The sequence below is a fragment of the Myotis lucifugus genome, unplaced genomic scaffold (assembly GCF_000147115.1).
Source record: "Myotis lucifugus unplaced genomic scaffold, Myoluc2.0 scaffold_94, whole genome shotgun sequence".
Lineage (NCBI taxonomy): Eukaryota > Metazoa > Chordata > Mammalia > Chiroptera > Vespertilionidae > Myotis > Myotis lucifugus.
In genome coordinates, this window is record NW_005871142.1 from 358,877 (window position 1) to 376,064 (window position 17,188).

General features: G+C 37.7%; 1 protein-coding gene and 1 non-coding gene across 9 annotated transcripts in view; one reads left to right on the forward strand and one right to left on the reverse strand.

Moving 5' to 3' along the window:
• The window catches only part of NCOA1 (nuclear receptor coactivator 1), a 115,607-nt gene that overhangs the window by 27,357 nt on the left and 71,062 nt on the right, over positions 1-17,188 (reverse strand). For all 8 annotated transcript variants that reach the window (XR_002830013.1, XR_002830014.1, XM_006091697.3 and 5 more), the window contains 5 exons: positions 15,201-16,518; positions 12,188-12,368; positions 9,026-9,143; positions 7,691-7,859; positions 6,052-6,366 (listed from right to left, as the gene is read on the reverse strand). Coding sequence is in view for 6 of the 8 variants with exons in the window: in XM_006091697.3 (XP_006091759.1) it covers positions 6,052-6,366; positions 7,691-7,859; positions 9,026-9,143; positions 12,188-12,368; positions 15,201-16,518 (2,101 nt within the window). In the remaining 2 variants the exon portion in view is untranslated. The remainder of the gene's footprint in view (positions 1-6,051; positions 6,367-7,690; positions 7,860-9,025; positions 9,144-12,187; positions 12,369-15,200; positions 16,519-17,188) is intronic.
• LOC111826666 lies at positions 13,289-13,418 on the forward strand. The gene has a single exon (XR_002830026.1). It is a non-coding gene; the product is annotated as a small nucleolar RNA SNORA17 (small nucleolar RNA).

Sequence of the window (17,188 nt, forward strand, 5' to 3'; positions counted from 1 at the left end):
CCTCCCCCGCTAACAAGAATCACCAAAATGTTAGTAGTGCCAAGGGTGAGAATCTTGATACAGCCACTGCATAAATTCTTATAAGCCAACGAGTTTTTGTTTTGTTTTTTAAGTAAGTTTATTTGAGCCAAACTGAGGATATATGCTGGGGAATAAGATCTCAAGTGCCTCCCCAAGAAGCTTATTTTATTAAAGAAGCTTATTCTTTTATCAGGCAGTTTTTGTCAGAAATCTGGAGGTGAAATCTGCTTCTCTGTAGTTTCTGCTCTTTGACCTTAGTTCTATTTTCTGGTTGCTTCTATTCTCTATCTATATAATAAAAGCCTAATATGCAAATTGTCCCCTTGACCAGGAGTTCAACCAGGGAGCGGGACCGGCCGGCCAACCGCGGGAAGGGAGGCCCTGGCCGGCGGCCAGAGGGAGGCCCTGGCCAGTGGCAGCAACAGGCAGCCAGGGGAAGGGAGGCCCCGGCCAGCAGCCAGCAGCCACTAGGGACCCTACCTGTGCACAAATTTCATGTACTGGGCCTCTAGTCTATCTATATATATAAAAGCCTAAACAACTGAATGACCAAACACGGGTGCTATGATGGGCACTGACCACCAGGGGGCAGACACTCAACACAGGAGCTGCCCCCTGGTGGTCAGTGTGCTCCCACAGTGGGGTTACTGCTCAGCTGACCCACGGGTTCCAGACGTGGGGCTCACGGCTGGTGAGTGCAGCTGCGGTAGCACGAGCCTCTCTTGTCTCCATGGCAGTGCTACTGAGCAGCCGCAGGTGCAGCAGGACCAGGATGAATGGGAGTGGTGTGGCTCGGGCTCCTCCCCAGCTGCCTGTCACTTTGTGCACTACTACATCCTTCGGGGGATGTCGGACTGCTGGTCTGGCCTGTGGGGAACGGGCCGAAACCAGCAGTCCGACATCCTCTGAGGGGTCCCGGACTGAGAGAGGGCACAGGCCAGGCTGAGGAACCCCACCAGTGCACGAATGCATGCACTGGGCCTCTAGTAATATATAAAAGATTATCAATAGTGGTTCTTATACCAGATCCATACCCTTCCTGAGGACCCTAACAAAATATCTGGACTTGCCTAAGGATATCATATTTCTTTATCTGTCTGGACTGTTACTCCCTCTTCATATTTTTCTTCTTCTTTTTTTAAATAGTATGAAGACTATGTCCTTTGCTGGAGAAGAAGAAAGCAAAACTGGAATAGAATAATTGTATCTTTGTTAGCCAGTGTTATACTATTTTCTATAAGCAGCAGACCTACCCATTTATGCTGTCATCCTTTTTCCAAAAATAGAACTTTACAAGTTCTTATAGGTATTATGGATACATTCCTTGATTCTTTGCTTATTTGAGATGTAAGCAGACACTACACCTAAAGGCTTTAACTTTGTATTTCTTCTTAATCACTAGTTCCTTCTTTATTTTTACCATTTAAGTCTCAGCCAATGCATTTATATTAGCTTCCTAGGGTGTTTGTTCTTCCTCTTCCTGTCCGCCAACTGGAAATTATTCTTAACTGTATAATCAAATTTAAAATATTAGAATCTTTTTACTCCTTGTGTACCATACTCTAGTCAATGAGATATACTTAAGGTCAGGAAATCATATTTTTTAAACTGATCTAAAGATCTATTAAAAATAAACTCTAATGTAGATCTGAGTATGTCCCTTTCTTTTTCTTCTCAAATCATTAGGCCCTGTGTTCCCTTCCTGACTATTAGAAGCTTACATCTCCTGTGTTTGGCAAGAGGGAAGAAGGAAGAAGAGGACATGACCAACAAGTAAACATGATATCAATCAAGTGAGATAAGTGTGTTAAAAATATTGTTATGAATCTGATATATTCTAGATACTAATCCTTTGTCTGTTATGCAAATATCTTCCCTGAAATAACATCCCCAATCTTGTTTATGGTGTCTGTTTACTTACAGGTTTTACATTTTAATGCAAACATCAACCTTTTCCTTTATGACCTTTTTATAAGGGGCCATAGAGATTTTCTCATACTCACATTTAGGCCATTAAAACATCTAGAATTTATTTTTTGTGTATGGTATGAGATAAGGATCTAATTTGACTCCCCCACCATGGACAGCCAAATGTACCAGCATTTATTTTACAGGCCATCCTTTCCCCACTGACTGCCACCTGTGTCACTTATAAAGTTCCTATATATGTCTGGTGTGTCTCTGGGCTCTCTATTATATTCCAACTAGAGGCCTGGTACACGGATTCATGCATGGATGGGGTCCCTCAGCCTGGCCTGTTGCCCTCTTGCAATCCGGGACCCCTCAGGGGATGTCGGACTGCTGGGTTTTGGCCCAATCCCTGGCAATCTGACCTCCCCCCCGAGGGATGTAGAAGTGCTGAAGTGGCAGGCGGTTGGGGAGGAGCCCCAGCCGGGGCCGGGCACAGCACGCTGCTGCTCATCCTGGCCCCACTGTGCCTGCTGCTGCCACCGCTTAGTAGCACTGCTGCGGAGGTGGGAGAGGCTCCTGCCACTGCAGCTGTGCTCACCAGCCATGAGCCTGGTGTGAGTCCAACTTCTGGCTGAGCGGCACTCCAGCTGTAGGAGCGCACTGACCACTAGGGGGCAGCTCCTGTGTTGAGTGTCTGCCCCCTGGTGGTCAGTGTGTGTCATAGCGACCGGTCGGCCAGTCGTTCTGTAATAATGGTTACTTAGGCTTTTATATATATAGATAGATTAGAACTGTCTATCCCTATGGCAGTTCTACAATGTTTTAATTTTTAAAACTTGGTTTTAAATCTTGATATCTGGTAGGGCAAGTTCATCCTCATTCTTCTTTAAGGTTGTATTCATTCTTCTAAAATAAGTTTTGCATCTATTTGTCAAATTCTGTGTTGATATTTTAATCAGAATTCCATTGAATCTATAGGTTAACTTCAGAAAGATTGTCATCTTTACAACAGCCTTTAAATCAACAAATATATTTTACTTGTATCTTCTTTTTGACTTTTAATTATGATTTATTTTTGCATATTTTGATATATGTTGAAATTATATTTTCTAATTGCTTGTTGCTAATAAAAAGGATTGTCATTAATTTTTATTTTATATTTTCTAATTGCTTGTTGCTAATAAAAAGGATTGTCATTAATTTTTATTTCTTATTCTTTTATCTAGAAACTTCGCTGCAATTGTATTACTTGTATATGATAATTTTGATTCTTATGTTTGCTTTCTATATTTTATTTATTTTTTATTTATTTATTTATTTATTTATTTTTTGCTTTCTATATTTTAAAATTCTTAGTAGGTTGATGGTATTCTTTTTTTCTATACTGATATGAATTTATTCACTTAAAATATACAACCTGTCATTTAATGGAATTTAAGGCAGAAGTTAGATGTTTGATCCCGACTGTGAATTTACCTGTATAATTTAAAATAATTTATTTAAACCTAATTTCTTGATTTTTTATCAGGTACTATTAATGCCAACACAGCCATTTACCCTCCTCTTCTTCCTTGATGACAGAATAGGATTTTATTCAGCTAATTATCCCAAATCACACATCTCCACGAGTACTCTAAGTCAATCCTTGCCAGCGATTGGTTAAGGGTGCACAAGTGATTCAGTTCTGGCTAGCCAAACATGTGAAGTCTTTTTTTTGTTTTCCCTTTTTTGGGAGTTGGGGGTGGAAGTGGGGAAGAAGGCACAAGAGCCTTCTGAAAGTTTCATGGCTTTTAAAGCAAGATGCATAGGAAAAAGATAGTCTTGTTTTCCCCTGCTAGATAGTTTTGTTTGCATGTGGTATTTGTAACCATGGCAGCCATTCTTCTAGTTGCCAAGGATTACAGGGTAAAAAGACAGAAAGAACCTGGGTCCTTGATAACATCCTTGTCTCTGAACTAACCACACCTGGACATGTCTCTATTTTGAATCATCTTAATATTTGAGTAAAAATATTTTTGTTTTACTACTTTGAGTTGAGCTTTCCTTTTTCTCTACTGCTGAGATAAGCCTTGGCCAGACCTCCCTCACACATAGAAGACTCTGCAGTGAGCACTATGGACTGAGTACCACTACTGAACAAAAGAACTGATAGCCCTGAACCCAAAGAATAGGTCTGGCTATCGTGGCTCATTAGGTAGCAGAGTTATTGTTTTACATGGCAGTTATATGTTATTTTTGTGTAGTAACATATCTGGAGGCTTAAAACATAATGTGCCCCATATTCTGTATTTCTCCAACTTGATGGATATTTATTTCACTTTGTTGGGCTACCAAGACCTCCAAACCTTGGACATGCTTCCATAATATTTAAAGGAAGCACAGAGGAGCGATGTTGACTTATTTGTGTCCTTATTTCAGATACATTCTTTGCATGACTACTCTGCTTATCAGCTGCTTTAGGAGCAAATCAAAGCAAAAACAAATTTTTTTTCTGAACTAAGTATGAATTATCATTTCATCTATTCAGGAACCTGACCTAGATTGTTGAAATGGTCTTGCTCACTGAGCCTGTAACTGTAGACAGTATGTACTGAACCCTACTCTGTGCAATGAGGAAAGCAGCATACCTACACTTTCCTCTCCTTTTTTGGTTTAGCACTTAGTCACTTACTGCTGTTAACTTTGGGGTATTTATCTGTTAAATACCCTAAGCTGACTATAAGTTCTCAAAGTCGCCTGTATCATTTTTTCTTTATCTTCCTCACAGTACCTATCACTAGTCCCCTTAAATATGTTATATGAAAGATTAAATACAGAGGAACTATTAATTATTTCCTCCTCTTATGCTATCTTACGATGAACAACAAGTTATAACAAGAAGCAGCTTATCTTTAACTTATTCTCAGAACATATTACTACTCCTTCTCTTTGTTTCTTTTCTTCCTTCTCTCCCCTTAATTCCTCTTTGAATCCTTTATTCCACCCCAAGATTTACAGTTATTCCTTTCTTTGTTATTCTACCATTAAAATTAAATTTTTTTCCCTATCTCATCTCTCCCTTTCTCTTTCTCCCTTTCATCATCTTTTTAAGTGAAATGAAAGTACATTATGGTATCTATTATATTTATTGAATATAATTTTATAGTAATAGCTAGCATTTATTAAATGCTATAAGATGCCAAGTATTGTGCTAAGAGCTTTACATGCATTATCTCATTTAATGCACACAACCACCTATGAGGTAAAGGAATTAGTTATTAGACTCTTTTTATAAATGAGGACCCAGAAGCTTTAAAAGGGTAAATAAATTGATTGTTGAACCACCTAAGTTAAGGTTAGCACTAGGATTTGAAACTAGAGCTTACTCTTACCACCATTATATCATACTGACTTTCCAATTTATCTTTTTCTTCCTTCCTGAATTAGTAAGGCTCCAGGAAATATCATTAAATACTTAAAAAAATAATCTGAAACAATATACACATATGGTTTAAAAAATACAGAAGGATTAATATGAAGAAAGAGAAATCTACAGCCCCAGTCCCACTTCTCAGAGATAATACTTTTAACCATTTGCTTTTTTGGCTCCTGATGATTCTCTCTATATCTGCTATTTATACAGACTTAAATATGTATGTCACTATACCTACTCATTGCCTGTCATGAGAGAGATTTAACTCACCCACAGCACCCAACACCCCCAAATTATTCTTTCCTCATGCTCCTAATATAAGACCACTCCAACTTCAAACAACATAAACTGCATTTTCTGTCTCAATAATCATAAACAGTGTTTCTTGATACTCTATAAATTAAACTGTGTTTCTCTTTATTGATTTATTAATTGTACGATGTTCATCCTAATATTTTTTATCTCAAAAAACAAGATTAACTGCTTCTAAATTGTAGGTCTCAGAGTACTTTGTTATGAGCCAGCAGTCTTTTAATTGAATGAATATGTCCCCTTTTCTTATCCTAGCAAACCAAGGGTGGTGTTTTGAGTCTTGCATAAAGGTCCTGGGAATAAACTTGAAACCTTGGTTGTAGCAACTGGGCTGTCTTGTTACAAAGAAAGCACATACCTTTAAAAAGTATCGCCTGCTAAACATGAGTACTCACCTGCTGTTGCCCCTGCAATCGCTGTTGAAGTTGAAGTCGAAGTTGATTGGGTGCAGCTGGAGGTCTGTTTAGAGTTTGCCTGGGCTGCATGCCCATGCCAGGTGAAAAAGCGCCTCGGGGAGGTGTTACTTGAACAGGCATGGACCCCAATGAGGGTTTCTGCCTGACCATGCCTTGGAAAGGGCTAGTGAGACTGGCAGTAGGTGAAGGAGAAGAATAAGGCTGGGAATAAAGGTTGGGTCTTTCTTCCATCATTAAAGGTGGTGTTGCTTGTTGTGGTGGAAATCTCTCTGATAATACATCTAATCCACCTCCCTGTTAGAAAATAAACGAGGCTATTTTACACATATGTTTCTGCCAATAAATGACATGTTTTTCTATGTAACTTTGGATTCGATAGCATCTCTAGAAAGTTTCATCATAATCTATTCATAGTGGATTCATGAAGCTCTCCAGATGTTTACTACTTAAAGGAACTACCTCTGAAAGTTACTTTTGAAATGGAGTAATAGATTAACTGAGATGTTTATATTTATTTATTTATTTATTAAAATTCTTTATTGTCGAAAGTATTACATATGTCTCCTTTCCCCCCATAACTGAGATGTTTAAAATCTCAGTAAAGAAATGAAAATGCAGTTAAAATGAAGATCCTAAATCAATGAAATGAAGTGAAAAGGTTTAAAAAGAACTTCATTGCAAAACCTAAGAATCAACAAACTTTATATTTACTAGGTTACTACAGATGTAGCTTACTAAAGGAGGGATGAGTCAGGCATTTTTCTATCTTAAATATAGAATTCATGTTTTTACCTATTTGAAAAAAATTCATAGTTCACCTAACAGAATGCTGTACAGGTGGGCTTTCCTACTTGTTCACTATTACTGATTCTAAGAAATACAATTTAAATTGTGACCTGTTGTGTATAGGGGTGTGTGTGTGTGTGTGCATGCGTGTGTGTATTTGTGTGTGCGTATTTGTGTGTGTGTGTGTGTGTAACTAAAAGGAGAGTTTCATGAAGCATAACTTCCTCTGGACATTTGAAATATGAAAAATATAGGTTGAAGACTCGCATGAATAAAGGATACTATATTAAATCCTAAAATTAGAAGTGATGATATGAATCTGTATTCTATTCTAAGGAGAGCTTCTAAGATTCTGTTTCATAGTGAAAGGCTAAGACTTTCTAACACTATTATTATTACTACTACTTTGTGTAAAATCCCATTATTATCTACTAGAGGCCCGAAGCACAAAGATTGTGCAAGAATGGGCCTTCCTTCCCCTGGCTGCCAACACCACCTTTGCTCCAGCCAGGAGCCGCCTTTCTGCCATGACGATGACCCAAGTGTCCCACCCTACCCTGTCCCCTGTCGTTCTGCACCTGTGTATGCAAATTAACCCGCCATATTTGGGTCAATTTGCATACTCACTCCTGATTGGCTGGTGGGCATCATGAAGGCATGGTCAATTTTCATCTTTCTCTTTTATTAGTGTAGATTACCTATTATATATTTTGTTAACTTCCACAAGGGTAAATTATAAAACACAGTGAGAATACTGAAAAACCTTGCTTAAAAACCATTTTCTAGCTTCTCAGGAAAGAATCATTTAAAAAATGCCAACTTTAGTAAATACCTGAACAAGTTTGTCAATTCCCAGAGCTCTATCTAATTCAGCCAACTCAGTTTCATCTTTGCCACTGAGGAAAGAGACCAGCTGTTCAAGCAGAGCTTTCTCATCATTTCTTCCTTCTACTGTTGTTGGTGGACAGAGAAGCTCATCTAATTGTGAACTAATACACTGGCTGCAGAATTAAAGGATACAGTTTAATAATTATTCAATCTTAAGAAATCAAATACAATATAAATATTCATGCAAATCTAGTTCTAGAAAATTTTCTGATACACTTAATGTACAGAAATTTATGAACATATTTTTCATTATTTTGCCAATCACTGAACTTTGTCTCCATATTCTTCATGTCAGCTTACAGAACTAGTCTCAAAATTAACCAAACATAGTTAAGATAGGGAAAAAGAATTAACAAAAATAGAAAATAAAAATCAACCAAAATCTCAGAAAAAAATAATTTAGCCTATATTAAAATTTGTTCTGCCCTGGCTGGTGTGACTCAGTTGGTTGGAGCATTGTCTGGTATACCAGAAGACTGGGTTCGATTCCTGGTCAGGCACATACCTAGGTTGTGGATTCCATTCCAAGTCACGGAGCATATGGGAAGACAATCTATCAATGTTTCTTTATCACATTGATGTTTCTCTCTCTCTCTCTTCCTCTCCCTTCCCTTCTGTCTAAAAATCAATAACCATGTCCCCAGGTGAGGATTGGGAGGAAAAATTTATTCATTCAATGGATGCTATTAATTATTGGTAACTGAACCACAATCAAAATAGTATACATTGCATTACCTAATGTTCAAGGATGATTAAATCATATTGCTAACATTACATGATTGCCATTTTAAAAAGAACTCAAACTAGAAAAATGAAACATGCTTGGTATTAAGCAATAAAACAAATAGTTGGACACTGAGTAGATATGGAAAGTACCTTTCCTCCTTATACCTTCTTGCTCTAAACAAAAACTGGACAGAATAATTATCTAACTAAAAGCTCAAGAGCAACATAATTGTTGTACTGAGGCCGATTCGTTCATAGGTCTCAGAAACTTTATGGTAATCCATCAAAGCAAAGTAAGAGATAAAAAATAAACCAACAGCTGCATACTGCATCAATCTTCTGGTAATTACAATATACACTAGTCTTGCAGTCATGCAGTAAATACATCTGTTTAACTCCATCTTCCCCATCCTTTTTTTTTTTTCATTATCAATCACTTCTGTCAACATCTAACAAAATATCAATGTATCCTGGAATCCAGTTTGGGAAAAGTAGTTCTTTGTTGTAGAAGTTGGTATCTGATACTTTACAAAATACGAAATATATTACTCACTCTTCTGGTTTGTTCTGATTCACAGCTGTCACTGTAGTATTTGTCCATGGAATCTGATCACCTGTTCCTGGTTGTCCAAATTGGTTATCAATTGCTTCCAATTCCAGCTCAGGTAATCCTGATGAAAGAAGCAAAGGTAAGAAGTCAGTGTCACAATGGAAGACAAAATGATAATATTTTCCAGAAGTAATATATAGTACAGAAGCGTGAGATTTCAGTTATATAGTATTACTTCAATGATAGAGTCACTTATTCAGAAACTTAAACTATCTAGAAGGTGCCACAAAATAACAAGTAGATGACAAAGTGAGAAAAGGTCTGTGAATCAAAGAAAACCTGATGTTAAAAAGTTTGCACATCTCTGGGTGGATTTTCCCATTGTTAATCAGGTCTAATATGAGAGGTCCTATCAGCGGAGTTGGACCACAATAACTGACTAATAAAATCTTAATCAGACACACACACACACAAAAAGTTTGCACATAAGTTGATGTTACCATAGGAGAATCATTCCAGACTATTGGAAAATTTTCAAAGATAATTATAACAATTTTGGTTAATGAATTTTTCAGTTTACAGCACATCAGAATATGCTATAAGTAGGGACAGTGTTATTATCATGGTCTGAGAGCTGTAAGCAAAAAGTAAAATATACTGTATAAAAGGCACAAACCAAAGGGCATAGCCTCTAAGGCAGTGGTCGGCAAACTGCGGCTCACGAGCCACATGTGGCTTTTTGGCCCCTTGAGTGTGGCTCTTCCACAAAATACCTACTTTTGCGCATGGACTATGAAGTTTCAATTGCACTGTACGTGTGCGCCCGCATGTGGTATTTTGTGGAAGAGCCACACTCAAGGGGCCAAAGAGCCGCATGTGGCTCGCGAGCCGCAGTTTGCTGACCACTGCTCTAGGGTCATTCAGTAAATGGACAAAGCTCTATAGTTGTTAACCTGAAAATATAATAGTATAATAATTGATGCTTATAATGACAAATGAAAAAAGAGATTGAATTATGTTTTGGAAGAAACAGTATATGCATTTTTGAAAGTTTTTATGAGGGAATTTTTTTTGAAAGCTTTGATTATTTATGTACCACTTATGTAGGAAAAACACTGTAAATAACACAAATTATAGAAATTTAGGGACTGATAAATAAATTATGGAATATATAATTATAATGTGCTGTTAAATGAAACAGAGAAAAGCATAATCCAAGATATTATGTTCAGAATAATTCTATTTTTACAAATTATTTCAAATATTAACACACAAAAATTCTGTTAGGCTATCTATCCTTGGTAGATTTTAGGTAGTGAGATTAAGAATAACATTTATTCTCTTCTAAGATTTCTAATGATTGCTTATAATTTATAAGATGAACATATATTAAATAATTAATCATTGTATGGGCTGAACTGTATTCCCCCCAAATTTATATGCTGAAGTTCTAACTCCCAGCACCCCAGAATGTGACTGTATCTAGAGATGATTAAGTTAAAACAGGGTCGTTAGAGTGGGCTCTGTGACTGGTATTCTTATAAGAAGAGGAGATTAAGACACAGACAGCACAGACAGAGGGACTACCAACCATGAGGACACAGCAAAAAGGCGGCCATGGGCAAGCCAGTGAGAGAGTCCTTAGAGAAAACCAAACCTGTCAACACCCTAACTTTGGACTTCTACCCTCCTGAACTGTGGGGAAATAAAGTTGTTGCTTAAGCCACGCAGTATGTGATACTCTGTTAGGGCAGCCTGAGAAGACGAATACAATTTTTTAAAAATCAAAGTATAGTTAAAAACTGATAGAGAAGAGGGTCAAGGTGACTTAAGATTCTTCATTACAGCTGCCTGGAAGTCTTGGTAAACTTTCAGGAATTGTGTCATGACAACTAAAAGCTGCTGTAAGATTGAAATAAACGAGTCTCACAACTGATCCTGTCAGAAGAGGGATAAGACAGGCCAGGAACCCAGGCAAATTTTGAAAGTGAGCTGGTTAGTTTCTTTTAATTTCAAAGTCTCACAGTGGAATTATCACCACTGTGTGTTTTTTCAACTTCAAAATGAGATAGGTGAGAATATCTGACAATCCTATCTTCATGAATTTGAAGTGTTGTACTATTGAAGTGTTTCTTTCTTTTTTTTGTACATAAAGTTTATAACTCCTTATTCATTGATTATCAAAACTTAAAAACATAAGCTATGTCCTTCAACAGAAGAATGGATAAATTATGGTCCATCTATACAATGGAATATAATACTAGTGAAAAACGAGATGCTATCAGACCATAGAGAGACATGGAGAACATCACAAGTGTTTCTTAATTAGAAGAATGCTAACATGGCTAGAGCAGTAGTGAATTATTTCAACACAGTTGTCTCCTAAACAGTGCTCCATGGAAAATTCATTCTATGGGGTAACATGTATTTCCTGAGTAAAGGAGTTCCATAATCAAGAAAGAAATTAAGTGAAAGAAATTAAACTCATTTCTTTAACACTTCTTAAAACCTGTAATATGCATTGTGAAATTTTAATGAGGAATGATGTAGGTGCCATGTAGTGTTTGGTTCAGTGTACTTTAGCACAAAGTCCTTTTTTTTTTGCAACTCTTAGGACTAGTGTTCAAGACACTTGGGGAAACAAAATCTGACCCAATTATTATATTTCTGAAAGCCCTGCAATGGAACGTTTTGGATAAGAATACAAAATTGCTCTCCTTAACATCAACTGCTCACCTTAACATTAATTACAAAAAGGTAGATGTTACACTGTAATTTAAAATACACAAGTTGAGCCGGAGTGGCTCAGTTGATTGAGCATCATCCTATGCACCGAAAGGTTGCTGGTTCAATTCTAGGTCAGGGCACATACCTGGGTTGTGGTTTAGTCTCTACGGAAGGCAACCAATTGATGTTTCTCTCACATCGTGTTTCTGTCTCTCTCATTCTTCGTCTCTCTAAGCATGTCCTCGGGTGAGGATTAAAAAGAATAATAAATAGATAAATAAATCACACAAGTTGATTGAAGGTCATAAGTCTAAATGTAACTATATTATTTACAGTAGCATTAATGAAAAGATATTTCATTCTTGATAAACAAAAGCTCTGCGCAGTAACAGTGACTCATTAAACACTGGAAATGAGGCTTTTGTCCCCAACACGTACGGGTCAGCCTGGAAGTGGGTCTGGCAGTGGTGGCCTGAAGTGAAGCGGGCAGGATCTCGGATTTGATGGTGACACCGCTGACCGCACCATCCATCCTCTCGGTCTCACATAAGCCTGGCAATGGGGCTGCCTTCTCCAACGTGGGTAGTAACTGATCAAACTGATCAAGGTCAGCTGTAAACTAAGAATGGAAACCAAAGTTAGTTAGAGAAAGTATATTCTATACTTTCACCAGGAACAATGTAGAAAATAAGTTGCTCCTTTAAACTCTATGAATTAAATGTGGCTATGAAAGAATGAAGAAAGAAGAAATAATTAGAAAGACTGAGACCTCATTGAAATTACATGACCTAACTATTCCACTGGAAAAAATTTGAATGCTTATGATATTAATATATTGCAGGATATAAGATAATATACACATCATATTTATCTAACATATCTCTGTATAAAAAAAAGACTGAACTGGAAAGAAGTGTTAAGAGTACAGTGATAGTTATCAATGATAGTTATCAAGGGTAATTTTTTTCTGTCATATTTTTTCAAAATTTTGTGAAATGATCTAATGATGGAATAAAAAATTTACATATATATTTACCTTAATATATCTGTCTTCTAGGATAGATAAGGAGTCCCAATACCTGTCTGAGGTTATGCACAGAAAAAAACTGGCCTTTATTTCACTGTATTATTCTTCTATGTTACTCTGAGGTAAGTCATCAACATAAAATGTCTACCTATTTGTATTTCATTATTTAATTCAACAAAAACTTATAGTTCTAGATTGTATAAATAGAACTATATGTATGTATTTTTAAAATGTCTAGCTTCTTTCACTTAGCATTACATTTCTGACATCTTGCTGCATGTAGTAACTCATTTGTTTTTACTGCTGAATAGTACCCCATTGTATGAATGTGTCACGGTATAACCTTCTACTGTGATATATTTGGGGGTGTTCCCAGTTTGGGGCTAATATAAATAAAGCTACCGTGAACATTTTTGAATGTGTCTTTTGTTACAAAAAATACTAACCATAAAGTAAAAAAATGACAAACTGAACTATATTGAAATGAAGAACTTCATAAAAAATCACCAACAACTGCCCCTAGAGGTGTTGCAGGTGTGGCTGCCGTGTCCCGCCTGCGTCATTAGGTGGCAGAGAGCAGAGAGGCTCGCCTAAGCCCAGCATCCTGGCCGTGGGCGCCTGGATGGTTGACGGCCTGACACGCGGAAAAAAAAAATCACCAACAAGAAAAAGAAAAGGCAAGCCACAAGACAGAGAAGATATCTGCAAATATAAAACCAATAAAGAACTCATTTAAAGTACATAAAGAACTCTTAAAAGTCATTAGGAAAAAGAACATACTGGGCAAGACATTTGAGTAGGCAATTCACAAAAGAAGAGATCCAGAGAAATTGAAACTATGAGATACCCCTACACAGACCCAGAATGGCTAAAAATTAAAAGACTGATAAGACCAAATATTAGTAAAAATATGGGACAACTAGAAGGAATTCTCACACACTAGAAAAACTGGACTTATCTACTAATGATGAAAACATATTATCTTATAATTCTGCAATTCCAATTTTAGGTCTGAACTAAGCAAAACTGTGTGTGCACGTGCATCAAAACAGGTGTACCAGCATTGTATGCAATGGCATTGTTTAATACAGCTGTTATTTTTAAAGTTAATTTTATAGAGAATTTTAATTCAGTCATTATTTAAAACTGTTTTCAGCTTAAAAAACATGACTTTTAGCTTAGTTGTACTAAAAAACATGAGAGAAAGCTCTATCCTCAAAGAGCACACAAATAAATAATCAAAACAGTGTTATTACAATAGTAAACAGAGACAGCCCAGAGCACTGTCAAGTGCAGAGGAAGGACATGGCTAACGAGGGCTACTGGGGAAGGCTGTACAGAGATGGTGTCTGGACTGGTTTGTGAAGATGGGTTCAGCAGACGTAGAAAGGGGGGCAAGGCAGAGGATGCTTAGAAGAGGGGTGTATCCCAGGAATGGCAAGGACTTCCATGGGCCTAGAGTACAGTATGCCTGAGGGGAGAGAGCTTGTTGGAAGATGGGAGAAGAAAATAAAGCTGGTCCAAGAAAAAGGACTTATGCAGACTAATTTGAATCTTGTCTGACAATGGAGAGCCTTACTGATAAACTGCTCTGTCAATACATTTCCAGCTATTTTATGGATGTCTATATTCTTTGTAAATACTTGGTAAGCTCCTAGAGAGGAAGGACCATATTTTCTGTTTTTCTTAAATTCCTTCAGAGTCCACAGCAATGATTCAATACAGGAAGCTGCCTGTTAATTTTTACCCCACCCTCACTCCAGCCTAAACATAGAGGTAGTGATTCCATAACAATGTATGCAGAGATTTATTGACATTTACTTCTGCTTCAGGGCATGTTACATACCCTACTACCCAGAATATTCAAGTCCTTATTCTGAAAGGGGTTTAGTATGGTTAGAATCAGATGAGAAGAAAAACAGCCTTAGAAAATGTTTAAAAAGAAATGAAACAGCAAAACAAGACAATATGGGCAGCCTCATCGACCTTTTCATTTCTCTCCCATGTCATTTACATCAGAGTGTCCCAAACTTAGCTACACATCACAGTTCTCTGGGGAACTTCTTTAAAAAACAGATTTCTGGGTACTATATTCTCAGATAGTTATATTCAACAGCTAAGGTTGGGAGGAGAGAGCAGGAAAGGTATTTTTAAAAATCTCCAAAGATGTGAACTCTTGAGTCTATAAAAAAAAATATTTACTTTCTTAAGATGATGCCTTAATATTATAGCCCTCCAAAGTTCCAAAGAGAACTTCTGAAGGCACCCTATGATTTTTCAACCGTTGATATTAACCTTTTAACATATACCCAATGGATAGGGCAAAACAGCCTGAATCCAAGTCTGGTTTATGATTGGTGTAAAATAAATGAAAAGGAAAAAATTAACGAGCGATGTTCATCCTATGAAGTGAGCTTTACCCACCTGGTTCTGGGACTCCAGTTTGATTTCCTCAGGGGCAGGTTTGGTCATTGGGGTCGGGTTTGTGTTACAAGGGTCCATCTGTTCTTTCTTTTCCACTTTTACCTTTACATCATCCAGGCTCAGGTTTGGAGTTGATCTTAAATCTTTCTCATCTTTGTCTAAAAGGTAGCGTAGGAGCTGATGGTCTTTTGATTCTTTTTTCTTTGAAGCATCCATTTCTAGTTTTATGGAGTTCCCTTGTGCCTGTCCAGTCACCGACACAGAAGCAGATGCACTGTCCTTTTTATCAGGCTCGACGGACAAGGTGGTGAGATCCGAGGGGCTCCCCTCCTGCAGGAGCCGGTGTAGAATTTTGTGCCTTTCTGTCAGCGAGCTGTGAGAGGAGGGGCAAGAGCCGCCTGAAGAGTTAGCAGAGGCAGAGTTGGAAGTGCCAGTGCAAGACAGTACCTCTTTGCAATTTGTGTCTATATCAGCATGCCGTAACTGCTGCTCTGCAGTTGTTGTCAAAAGCTGCACTAGTTTGTGACTGGTCTGAGAGTATTTGTTGTCTCCATCTGACAGTCTGTCATTGTTATGCAGAAGCCCAGAATCCAGAGGTTTGCCATCACTAGAGCTGTTGTCAGGCTGAATCATTTCATTTAAAATGGACGCAATCTCTTTGTTATCTTTGGACTCAGCTTTTGCTGGCTGCATGTTTAATCTGCTAGGTGAATTCTGTGAGCTTATCTGTCTGAGGACTGGAGAACTGGCAGAGAAGCCAACAGAGTTATTGGGTCCTTCACTCATACTCTGTAAAGATGTTCCTGGGATGTTGGAATAAGATCGGTTACTATTATTACAGGCAGTACTTGTCATGCCACCAGGGGAGCTTAATGTTGGGATATTAGGGGGAAAGGAATTGTTAGGCATCCTGGGCCTTGTTGCCAGTCCAGAACTAACTTGTCTCCTTGGAGACATGAACTGTGCGAGGGACACTCCTGTACCTTCCATAGGAGAATTATTGAGGTTTAAAGAGGGATTAGTGCTCTGGGAACTGGCCTGACCCTGGTTTAAGGCAACACCGGCTACAATCTGACTTCCAGGTGAGCATCCAAAACTCCCTTGGCTGTTGCTAGAATTACTGTGACTGCTGCTATGAAGGTCTGAGCTCTGTTGGCGGTTGACTCTGGTGGATACCATGTTGCTGTTGGATGGTGGCAGTGAGGATGAACGGGCCACCCCATGAGCTGGAGAGATAGCAGGATTGATGGAGGGGTTTACTCGGGGAATTGACACTCCAGAATTAGTGTCATCTTGAGGAGAAAGACCACTGTGTTCCCTAGGGGAGAAAAGACATTATTATTCAATCATCTGTATTGGTTTCCATTCAAATATTTTTGTGATGCATATTCTAAAACAAGACCATTCACTAAGGAAAAACAGTGCACTATGAAATATTAGCCGCACTTAATAGGAAGTAGAGCCGTGGTCTTGTAAATTTGATAATGGTTTCTGTTATATGGGAACAAAATCTTTCTTGGACTTGGGAAAAATATCTAATATATATACTTTTTAAAATTTAGTACAAATAATTAGCAGTATAATAATTTTGGTTGAAAGATAAACTTCCCACATCTCTGCTTACAAAGCATTTATTCACGACTCCCTTGTTAGTGCTTTTAAGTATTTCAACTCCAGAGAGGAAGACTGGGTAAGGAAAATACTGTGTCACTGATGTAAAAATTAAAAAGGGTGACATGCAGACATAGCGGATGTTTTGAAAGAGAAATCACAATATGAAAAAAAGAACTGTGTTAATTCTATTCACAAGCATAAATTAAACTAAAATTAGGGAAAAGCAGAATACTAAATTCAGATTTTCATCGAGTTTTTTACTCAAATCCATAATTATGACAACAGATTTGTGACCGGTATTACCATGTTCCAATAAGCAAATATATCAGATGAGGAAAAGATGAAGTGAGGGGAAATGTCCTTGTTTCTGTTTA